We start from the raw sequence: 11,798 nt of genomic DNA, 5'->3' as shown, positions 1-11,798 counted from the left end.
CACAGAACCCAGCTCCTTTCCCTGCGCCATCTCCCCTCGTACCCCACATGGAGGAGCCTGCTGCCTCAAGGGAATGCCACCTGGAAAATTCGCTCCTTGAAGAAAGGAGCAGCTGGTTCCTCCCTGGTCCTTCCTTCCCCGCTCTCTCCCGGGGCACCCACCAGTGGCCCACCCTTCTTTCCAGAGGCCTGCAGTCATGGGTGTTTTACTCTCGGGGTGTCTAAAAGTGAGTCCAGGCGCGGGGTCTGGGGGTGGGAGGCATCCAGGCTGCACCAGTGTGGGGGGGTGTGCACAGACAGGCATGCAGAGAGCCGGATATGGGGGGAGGCTAGGGAGAAACTTGTGAAGGCAGCACAGTGTCCTTGAACATTTGTAGGGCGTTAGGGACTGTCCCCCTGTGCTCCAGGTGAGTACACCTGTACCACTCCACCTCTGATGAATTTAGCAGCGTAGATGCCAGCTGAGAGAAAGAAGTTCTGCTGCCATCCCTGCCCGAGGGGAGCCGACACCCCCAATCACCGACCGTGCCAGACTCCCGGTTGTCAGGGTCACGGGCAACACGCATGCAGCACGCAGTGTGGCCATGCTAGCTCCATGCATCACACTAGCCCAGCCGGACAGCACGAGCTAGAGGGGTGGGGGACACCCCAGCATCCCAGTCCTCCCAGATGACCACTGGTCCGTGGGATCAGTGGGTTTAAGGTTGTCAGAGGTCACCCAAGTCAGCTTCCTCATTTGACATTTGGGGAAACTGAGAGCTAGAGTAAGTTGTCCCGTGCCACAGGGCTGACCATGGAGGAGGGACTGGAAGCTGAGCCTCCAGCCCTGTGGGCCAGCACCCTCCCCCGTCCCGGGCTACCCCGAACGCCCCCCAGGTCTGTGGCATTTCATTCTGCCAGATGACGTCAAGATTCCCCCCTTCCCCACCGCCACCTTCCCCTCAGGGAGGCCAGCTCTCAGGCCAGCAGGGCAGAAGCACCGAGTGAGGCAGAGGTGGGGCCGGGCGGGCCCGGGTGGAAGGAACCATTCCTTCCTTGGTGAGGAGGGGCTTCCTTTGGCCCACGTGGCCACAGAGGCACAGGTCACTGACCTTGGTGAGAGCGGTGGTTTGGGCAGGGACCACCAGGTCCACGGTCACCTGCAGGGGTCCTGGCTTAGTCTCTCGTGAAGCCAGGTGTCCCCAGGCCTGCAGGTAGGCAGAGCTGGGCCATACGAGGGTGCTGCAGCCAGCACCCAGGGCCAGGCACGGGAGTGAGCCACTGAAGGCGGCAGGACTCAAGACTTGGCCCTCCATAACTCACAGAGGATGCTCGCCAACAGGGCTGTAAGTTGCCCCATGCGGAGGGGCCTGGGTACTGCCTCCGTTTCCAGGCAAGCAGTTCTCAGAAGGGGCTGTGCGTCCCAGGAACGGAGTGAGTGTCTCCAAGCTCCGTGAGCGCTCTCTGGTACCGGCCCGGGTGCTGTCCTCCTCTGATCTGCGCTCCTGCAGTGCTCGCATCCCTGTCCTTCTGGAGCCCGGTACTCCTCGTGCTAGCATGAGTGCTGATGCCCAGCTGCCCTGCAGACGTCTCGACCGTGCCCTCCCTGCTTCTCATCTCCCTGCACCACCCCTGACCCGGAGACGAGTTGAGTTCAGGCCCCAGTGGAGGGGCCCAGGGGAGCCCCGAAGTCAGGCCCTGCAGGGAGGAGGGATCTGGCTGAGGGGACACGAGGCTCCAAAGGCCAGGGAGAGACAACGAGCCTGCACATGGAGTCCGCCTCCATGAACTTTCTGCCGCTAGGAAGGGCAGTGCAGTCCCCGGAACCGAGTGGATTGTTCCTTTTTGCCTCCGACCAGGGAGAGCTTGCAGGGAAATGTGTGAGGGACCTTCGCCGGCCCATCTGGGCCTCCTGTCACCTCCTCTGTACTTATTTCTCCGGACACTGACTTTTAAACTTTCCCTCACACGTATTTCTGTGCCATTCTCTGGTAGAAAGATGAATGTAACCCCGGCTGGATTCATTTATTATAGATTCATCCTCCCACCCTGATTTAAAAGAAATAAAAATGAAAATATTTTCTTAGCCCCTGAAAATACTGTGGGGCCAGGCTCATGGCACTTTGCCTGAGACATCGGCCCCGGCTTGGGGGTGAGCTGTGTCCCTGGACTCCGGGGGATTTGGAAAGGGCCCGTCTTGGAACACTCCCCCCATAGGAATAGCAACTGTGTCAGCTGGCGGCTTGGGCCCGGGGCCCTGGTGCTTCTGCCCTGCAGGGAGAGGAGAGATGAGCTCCGTTCAATGACCACAGAGGCCAGCTCCAGCGCCCCCATTTTGCTTTCCAGACGAGGAAGGCGAGACTCCGAGGAGGAAGCTGTCTGATTCCCAAAACATGGAATGGACATCTGGAGTGAGAAAGGTTGGTCCGCGTGGGTCTGGGAAGCCCATAGTTCCCATTACTACCATGGGGTAAGGGTCTCCTGACTGCGAAGCCCCCTCATGCAGAGTTCACGGCCATGACTGTGGGTGGACAGAATCTGAGTCTACGTTTGCCCCTGTCCTGACTATGAAGAAAGGATCTATTAAGAAAAATGAAAATGAAAATGAAATAAAATGATGGAGTACAGTCACTCTACCCAAGCAGGTTGTTATTTCAAGGCCCAAAACAACACTGGTTTATGTTTTCAAACCTCAAATGGTAAAGCGGTGGGCCACACCACAGCGGGGTCCTATGTAGTCTTTCAGGCAAGGTTCCTGAGCTCTTTACTAAGCTCTGCAGTGTGAGCAGGACTCTATAAAACTCGATTTAAAAAAAAATAAACCCAACTTCAGATGGCCAGTGTGGCCCTGATTTGTGAGTGTTGTTTGAATGTTCTTGGTTAGAGTGGAATGGCAATGAGGCACAGCTCTCAGCGGCTAGGGGTGAGGGGACCTTGTCGATCTGCTCCCCATGAACCACCAGCAGCAGCAGTGGCTGTCACTACTCACTGCCGTTCAAAAGGAAGAAAAACAAAATCCCCCCCAATACTGAAAGCCATAACAAATAGCCTTTGGAACCTTGGGGACCCAGAGCCTAGTAGCGGACCTGAACTTGAACTTGAAACGCTCAAAGGGCACCCCAAGGAACTCGGAATATGTTACATACAAAGGACCTTGCTTAAGCGACCCCTCCTCCCCTCTCACTGTTGGACCTCACGTTTCTATACGTTACCCTATATTTCTGAGGACCTCCGGGACTTCCTGCTTTCGCAAGAAAGAATGTATTTAATTTAATGATTGATTGGGATCATAAGTTGCCATGTTTCATTTTTTTTAATGGTGAAAATCCATAAGAGTTAAAAAAAATTCTTAGACACACCTAGTTGGCAAACACCACTGACTTCCACGTCCCTGTGAATTCACACGTAAACTAGCGAGCACCTCGGTGCTGGCTTGGCCCCCTTTGGCACCAGAACACAATAATTTATTAAGCTTCAGTACTTAATAAGTGTGCACAAATATCATGCAAACATATGCCCATACTCATAAACAAAAAGTGTATTAGAGTCGTAGACTTATACAAAACATCTTGTAAACAAAGGGAAGGAGGTTGGCATTTTCTGTACAAAATATGCAGGTTTTTCTTTTTTCTTTTTTTTTTAATAACCTGTAAGATGCATCATACTTCTGGCATTTTCAAAAAGTGAAAACTGTATAAAAATAAATATTCTATGTACAAACACACACACAGGCCATTCCCAGGTTAGAGGCATCACTGCAAAACAAAAACACACAAAGTAGCGTTAGTGTTGGTGGATTTGTGGGTGTCTCCTTCCCTTGTGGGAAAGCGGTGGCTCTTTGGAGGGCCGGGATGGCGGGCAGCTCTGGATAAGGGTGCCACGGGCCCCTGGGTGGGAAGCCCTGTTGCTGTCTGCACCCTAAGGGCAGAAAATCACTTTCGTCTTCCTGTCACCCCCTTTGCGGACACTAGAGGGCACCTGCTCTCCATGTAGCCTGGCGAGGCCCGGCTGCAAAATGAATTACCGCATGCTCCCAGACTGAATTTATGGCGTGAGCCAACAGACAGGAGGCTCTGGGGCTGCTTCCCCAAGACCCCAAGACATCGTAGCTCTAGCCCTCCATAGTATAGCTGTTCCTCCCCTGCTGAGCTCAACCACTCCCATCTCCTAACCATCAGCCACAACCTCGAAGAAGGAAATCTTGCAAACATCCTTCAGCTTGCCTCTTTCCTGCGTCTGTGGAGTTTTAACCAGGTCTAGGGGAACACAGCGAGGGGATGAGGGGCAGATTCTCGGGGTGGCCTCTTCCCTGATAACGAGCTCTCCGTCTTTATGGTCAGGGATGCCTTTGGGTGCCTGGGTGTGCAGGGACTCCGCCCTGGGCCTGGGGTCTTGGTGGGTTCACTACTTTTAACTCAATCCTGTGAACTAATGAGATGCTGGCCATTTAGCACGGAGGAGCCCCGTCTGACCCTAAGTGTGCGTCTGCTGTCACTGAAACAGGGCTCAATGAGCTAAGCACCAGCTCTTGGACATGCTCGGGTCTCTGGCCCTTTTCTGAGGACAACCCAACACCTGGAGACCACGGGGTGAGGGCCGTGAGACATGTCAGAGGGAGCAAGCTGGAGGAGGGCTGCGGGCGGAAGGTGAGCGGCACGGCAGCTGTACCTTTGCCGACCCGCCAGCAAACTGGATTAGCAAGCCGATGGCCTTTGTCAAGTGGAGGAGCCCTGTGCCCCGGGGGCCCTGACCAAGAGGGGTGATTGAAGGAAAACTCACAGCTGGTAGGAATTCTGGGACCCCGGGAGGGGCTGGGCTGCGGGACTGCTGTGTGCTAGCGTGAAGCTCTGGCCGCTTAAGTTCAAGGGAAAGGGCAGAGTGGTGAACCGGCCAGTCTCCATGAGGAAGTAGGGAAGCCACGTGAGTGTATAGTCTAAGTAAAGGGAAGGAGGTTGGTGTTTTCTGTACAAAATATGCAGGTTTTTCTTTTTTCTTTTTAAATAATCTATAAGATGCATCATACTTCTGGCATTTTTCCTACATTTTCCTTCCTTCTGGCAGATTGCCTACATCTGGATAAATGTCATCATGTGGCTTGACGCCTTAAATGACCTCGTGTGAACACTGGGAGAACAGCTACTGATAACTAATTTTAAAAACGTGGTCTAGCAGTCCTCGGAGGAAAGGTGCTGTGGAAATTAAGCACACAAAGCATAAAGATGTCAGCCGTGTGGCTACCTGGAAATTCCAGACACTGGGGTCTGCCGACACCTTAAAAAGCGTTTTGAAAAAGTTCTCTAAGTGCATGCAGTGTGTGGGACGCTTCGTGGGCACCCTGCCTTGAGGAGCGTTCCTTTCTCGACCCACGCCATTTGCAGAGAGGCCCTGGATGGAAACTGCACGTGTTTAAACGCCCCTGAGGAGGCCACAAGTACGCCCGTGCCCCCGGGGCACTGCAAACCGCCCGGCAGCCTTACCTTGTTCCAACAGCCCTGGACTGGCAAGCCATCTTCGCCCTGCAGTGAGGAAGGAAGGCAGATGGCTCAGACTCTGAGACAGCCCCCCAAGCAGGCGGGATGGGGGTGGGGGGGAACAAGGGCCACACACCCTGCGGCAGCGTATCAGGATACAGCCCGCCTCTGGTCTATTTCTCTTCTCTGCCGCAGGGCAGAGCCTCAGAAGGGGCTGGGAAGCAAGGGAGGCAGACTTCCCATTGACGAGTGCCCCATGAATTTTAGTGCACCGCCAAGAGGGGCTGCCCTAGGCTGTGGGGTCAGCCCTAACCTGTTAAGGACAGCCCTAAGCCCCTCGGGTTTCTGCTCTGGCTGGACTGAGTACTAGGCCGTTTTGGATAAGTCGCTCAGCGCTTGGTGGCCTGTGTCTTCCTCTGTAAAACCTGGTAAGGCATGTCTGTGTGAAATGGCCACTAGGGGGCCCCCAGCTCTCCTACTATCTTAGTTCCTCTTTTCCTTACCTGTAGAAAGAGGAAGTCTAGGCGGCCCATGTGATCATCAATAAGGCAGAGGACGAGACACAAAGGGGCAAGCCACCTCACTCACAGGTATTGTCATGTGGCTCTGAGGTGCCTTCAGCGAGGTGACGCTGGCCCCATGGCACTGCCCTAGCCATTGCTGGGAATTTGGGGTGGGGGGGATGGAGTGGAGGATGGGAATCAAACTGTGTGCCATTTGTCTTCTTTGCTGGCAGCCCCTATTGGAACACCTGAGTCTTCTTGGGGCCCTGATGTCCCGGGCTCACTGGCACACCCTTTGGGGAGCCCGGAACTTTTGTGAGACAAAGTGGGGAGGCTGGGGCCGAAGTGGGGCAAAGATCTGGTTCTCAGTCTGTGTCTACTAGAATTGCAGCCCAGATTCTAGAATTCACACTCCAGGGCACAGCAGGGATGGACACAAGGTTTCAGGGACCAGAGCCAGTGGTCAGTCCAGAGGCAGCTGAAGAGGAGCTCTCTGCGCCCCAGACCAATTTCAGCACCATGACAGGTGCCTAAACCGCTCACCTGGCGTTCAGCAGGCAGCTGGCCCGACATAGAGGGCCGAAGCAGTCTACTTATCTGGTACTAAGCTAGCTCCCCCTGACCCTACGTCCACAAAAACACAGCACGGGAGCAATGGTGAGAAACACGGTTTGCATTAAGGATCAAATAAAGATGACCTTCGTTGTCCCCCAGGGTCGTGGAGAGCCTGCAGGAGGAGGTGGTGCATTCTGAGGCCTCATGAAGACCTTCTGCCCCTTTCCCCAGCCCACCACGGTGCATCCTTTCACAAGGACTCTGGAAGGGAGAGGAGCCTCCGCGGGCCACAGCGGCATTCCCATTGGCACATGACGGTGGGGGGGGGGGTAGCGCAGGAGAGCGAGGCGGGAAGTGGGAGCATGGGAGAGAGGAGCCGGTGGCTGGGGCTGCAGCTGGCAGAACTCGAGGTGTCAGACCGTGGGAGGCACGAGGCGGGGGGAGATCTGACTGGGGGTTGATGCAGGTGCTCGGGAGGGACCCGGGAGTCCCATGGTTGCTCGGGTTCATCAGGCAGGGCAGTGGGGAAGTGGGGGCCGCGAGCGGGGGTTTCAGCGGCGGGGAAACAGCAAGCAATCTACTCTGTGCTCTTCTTTTGTTGCATATACCGGTCCTAAAAGGTCTCTATCATGGGACACTGGGGCGGGATGTGGGACCGGGAGTCCTCGTCTGACTGTTACTTGTATGAAAATAGCTCCATGTACTCCAGGCCTCCTGGGGACATTTAGGAGGGCAGGAACCATTTAAACCCATGGCCTTGGAATGAGGCACCATCATGTGCTCCCCTTGCAGGGAGGTGAAGGGATGGCAGTGGGGGCGAGAATGTTCCTCCCCAAAGGGCCGGGGCCCAGTGCAACGCAGCGCAAACTGCATGGTGACCACTCCGCCGGGACACTCTTGGAAAAGGTTCCTAAGTGCCTCCCCACTTCCTCTCTTCTGTTCCTCAACGACATTCCCAACCTTTCCATTCTCTTCCAGCCTTGCTGGAGGGGAACCATCTAAAGATGGAAGGAGGGGAATCTAAGGGAGGATCTCCTCATGTTTTCCAGGGTTTCAGCAAAAGGGATGAGCCCTTTAGCATCTATAATCCTGCTCTTGGACCATTCCCTGGTTCTGGTGGTATCACTGGGGCAGCGACCCCAAGCCCTCCTCTATGTCCGTTCTAGAACCTCTCAGTCTCCCGTGTTTAGGAGCATGCCCATTGGTCCCCTGCCGCCTCGAGAGATGGAGCAGGAAGGCGTGTAGGACTGGCTCAGCATCTCAGTTTTGCTGGGTGCTCAGCGGGAGCTGTTGCCGAAGCAACTGCAGTGTGTGAAGGAAGAGAAGTCACGGTTGCTAAGGGTCCATCCAGAGACTCCACTTCCCTAGCTTTCTTTCTGGGGGCAGGATGGCTAGAAGCAGCTGTGAAAGGAGGATCAGATGCGGCCAAAGCTGGCTTAGGGGGTCGGGCGGGACGGCTCGCATGAAGGGGAGGGTGCTTTTGAAGCAGCTGCAGGAGGAGGCCAAGAAAACATCTCGGCAAACTTGGGCTGCGCGAGGGGCATGTGGGAGCCCCTGAGGACCAGCCGTGGCAGGGTGACCCTTAGGGTCTACAATGAGAAGGGGCAGGTGATGTGGGGGGAAGGCGGACGTGGCCAGAGAGGCATGCGGGCGAGAACCACACACGTGGGGAAGCCGGAACCGGCCATGCAGGCAGGGGAGGGTGACGCCATACCAATGGGCATGGGGCATCCAGTCCGTCCAGCCCTGGTAACCCCGGCTCCCCTTTTTCTCCTTTAAAACCTCGGTGTCCCTGTTCACAAAACCAACCACGATGATTATTTAGGTCAAGGCTGGCCAGCTCCGACTGTGGAGCGGAGAGGCCCAAGCCCCCCCCCCCCCCCCCCGCCAGGATGCAGGACCCCTGAGGCGGTCACAAGCAAGGCCCCAGTCCCAGCGGACTCCCACTTGCCAGGTCCAGCTGTGGTGCTCTCTCTGGCTCCCGCGAGAGCTGAGCTTTGGCACGCGTACAGCCGGCCCCCTCTCCGTCTCAAGACTCACTTGGAACGAACTCAGATGAACTTCAAATTTAGCATATCATAATTTTCAGAACCTTCATGTGGATTTGTGAGGGCACTTGGGAAGCCGGGCTAATGTGCCACAAACCATTCCTTATAAGCTTGTTTGGGGACTCTCCGGGGGGGGGGGGGTTCTGTCTACTGATGGCAGTCTGCGGCTTCACAGGTTTCGTTGCATGGCTAGTGGGCACAGGGAGGCTCGATTTTAAAAGCCCCCTTTCTGGCCTGGTTCTACCCCATCCGGTGTCTAGACAGCCCCGGGGAGACACGGATCCCGGTGTCCTGCATCCTGACAGAGGATTCCAACAGTGTGGACTGCTGGCCACAGAGGTGGCCATGAAACAAAGAAGGCAAATGTGTAGCTTACAAATGCTACAGTGGGTTCCAGAGCTCTTCTGGAGCGAACGGCAGAGGCCTACTCCAAATCCCCTGCCTAAGCGGGGGAAAGGCATGGTGGGGGGTTCTTTCCACACATCAATTGTCCTGCATCCTCAAAGGAAAGGGATTTTGCCAGAATGCCTTGCAGCAGGGGTTTGAGGGCACCAGCACCCGCAGGCAGAATTCCTCTGGCTAAGTGCACGGACAGATGTGGTACCAAGTGCACGGACAGATGTGGTAACATCAGTGCAGACATCCCCTCCTCATCCTAGCTTATTTGCCTTCTTGGTTTCTGGCTTGCAAACCTCAAGAAAAAACCCAGAACAATGCAAGTGATAAATGAAGACATACCAACGGGCAGGGGGCATCTAATCCAGGCGCTCCTTGGTCTCCCTTATCCCCTTTAGGCCCTCTAGAGCCTTTCTTCCCCCTCTCCCCCTGTAAATAATGGTTTAGTCCGAGAGAAAAAAAATAACATCAAAACTTTAGGATCCTTCATGTGTTAAGGTTAGAAACAGAAAAGGAAGAAAAAATTAAAGAGGGGGAAAATAGCATCACTTAATGAAGATATTCTTTCCAATAGGATTGAGGTCAGCAGCCACCCCCGACCCTTCTAGAAACTGGGACCGGTGGCTAACGCTGGTGGGCAGGGGGGCAGGGGAGGAAGTCAAGACCTCGGGGCCGGGAGCAGTAGGGCTCAGAGCTGGAGGTGGAAGGAAAGGCAAGAGGAAGCTACTCAGGGCCAATTTTCTCTTGGAGGGTCCATTTTTTAAAGACTTTGACCTGCCAACTTTGATCCCTGTTGGTTTTCATCCCTTTGACATTTGTATTAGGAGGCGAGATGATTTTATTTAGAGCCTTGGGGTGTGTGTGTGTGTGTGTGTGTGTGTGTGTGTGCATGTGCATGTGTGAATGTCTGCACATATGTGTGTATGTATGTGCTTGGGTGTGTGTTTACAGTGTGTACATGTGCAAGTGTGTGCTTGTGTGTGAGTGTACAGCACACATGTGTACATGGGTGTCCAGGGCTCCTGGGCGGCCCCTGGCTCTCAGCTAGGTCCTCCCACTGTATGTGGGTCTCTGGTCTCTGGTCTGAATCAGAGGCAGCTAGGTTGTATACAGATGATTTGGTTCAAGGAACTCATTTGTTTCCAAAAAACTTCAGTAAGCATCATCTTTCTAAATAGAACCCCCTTTTGTATGTGTTAGGGTCACTCTCCATTTCAAGAAAGGCTATGGGGAATGCTTCCTCATGGACTTGAGTTTGGATTTTCCCATTTGGGTCTCCTTATAAAGAGGCCAAGTGTGTCCATGGGGAGTCTTTCTGGGGATGGTTCTCCGCCGCTACAGAAGGCTGACTGTCTCACGGCGGGGGCTTTCCATAGTGCTCCTCAAGGAGGACAAGGCCTCGAAGGCAGGCAGCACAGCATCAGAAGAAAACCTTGGAGCCAGAGTGGGTCCTGCCTGTGATCAGCTGTGTGCCTTTGGGAATCACTCAACCTCTCCGAGCCTCATTTTTCTTCACCTGCACCACGTGGATCGTAACAGCTGCCTCAAAACTTTGTAGTGATGTCTTTGTGCACATTTAACGGTGCCATTTAATAGTGGCCTAGAGTCCGTGCTCAGCAATGATAGCTGCTTCACAACGGTTACAGTGGCGACGGTGGTGAGTTCTTGCGAGCCTGTCCTGGAGCCGAGCCTGCCACCAGCTACCGTGTTCATGTAGCGGAAGGCTGCAGGTTCCTGGGGGGGTGGGGCAAGGACAAGAACGTTTCTTACGTATCTGAGTCCTTGGAAACACCTCAAATTTCATGATTCCAGAGGTTCCCTGTAATTGCCAGTGGATTGTTCTGAGTGAGATTTCTAAAGTGCAGATGCTTCCTTGGAAACTGATGTGATCGGGAGGACACATGTGTAAGCCTGTTACCTGTGGTAGTTTTGGCTCTGAACCACGCCTACCGGGAAGAACACAACAGACAGCGTCAACGATCCTTGAGCAGGGGCCAGTAAATCTGCTAGCTCTTTGGATGGGAAGCCCCAGTGTAAACTTTCTCACCAATGGGGTCCCTCTTTCTCCTTGGGTCAGGCCAGTGTCAAAGTGAATGCAGTTGCCTACGTCTGGAGGGTGGGCAAAGCTCCCCAGGAGCTGCTGGGAGTAGGGTTCCAGGTCCCTGATGATTTGTCCGCAGGCAACACGGGGTCGGCAGTGGTGGTCCTGACTTTCAGGCTGTGTAGTTTGCACTACAGGGAGCCAGGTCCGAAGGGCCCAGGAAATGGCTTTAAAGTGGGCAGCCTTCGAAGGTACTAGAGTCCTAGCCTTAGGTACATCCCATCCCAGAGAGTGAGGCAGAAGAGGCCAGGGCAAAGAGGGGATTCTAGGAGGGGAAAGGGCAAATAAAAGTAAACAGCAGAGGTTTCTTTATAAAATACAGATACATAACTTGATTTCGGAGGAACTGAGTGGAGGCTGGGAGAGTGGCAGGGAAAGACGAGGGGGTGGGGTCTGGTGATGGGGCGAGTGCGTCTGCGCAGAGAAGTATTGAAGGAGAGAAGGAAGGAAGAGTCCGGCCTAGGCCAAAAGAGATAAGGGAGGACGGAGAGGTAAGGAGGCAAGGGGGACCAGGCAGCACAGGCCGCTCACACTCACATGCACGCACATCCCCCCCCGCCCCCTCCCTGCCAGCACGCACGCACGCAGACCTTCCAGTTGTCTGGCTTGCACGAGCACTACCGCTGCTCCACCCAATTTTCCAATGCCAATGCCAAATTCATGCCACCTTTATCTTTTTTTCTCCCCCTTCCCCTTTTGATTAAGTGGGTTCCACGTCGGACTTGAACTCACAACCGGGAGACAAG

At 54.6% G+C, this 11,798-nt stretch overlaps 1 protein-coding gene across 1 annotated transcript in view; it reads right to left on the bottom strand.

Moving 5' to 3' along the window:
• Positions 1-3,576: 3,576 nt before the first annotated feature.
• Positions 3,577-11,798, bottom strand: part of LOC111144910 (collagen type XIII alpha 1 chain) — a 140,608-nt gene continuing 132,386 nt past the window's right edge. Inside the window, exons 38-40 of the mRNA XM_022499510.1 lie at positions 9,294-9,380; positions 5,456-5,494; positions 3,577-3,733 (exon numbers count right to left, since the gene is read on the bottom strand). Coding sequence (XP_022355218.1) covers positions 3,731-3,733; positions 5,456-5,494; positions 9,294-9,380 — 129 coding nt within the window. The 3' untranslated portion in view covers positions 3,577-3,730. The remainder of the gene's footprint in view (positions 3,734-5,455; positions 5,495-9,293; positions 9,381-11,798) is intronic.

This window comes from Enhydra lutris, unplaced genomic scaffold (assembly GCF_002288905.1).
Source record: "Enhydra lutris kenyoni isolate GAN:26980312 unplaced genomic scaffold, ASM228890v2 scaffoldscaffold12, whole genome shotgun sequence".
NCBI classification, from domain to species: domain Eukaryota; kingdom Metazoa; phylum Chordata; class Mammalia; order Carnivora; family Mustelidae; genus Enhydra; species Enhydra lutris.
Note: the sequence above shows the minus strand (reverse complement) of the source record. Positions and strands in the feature narration are given on the sequence as shown.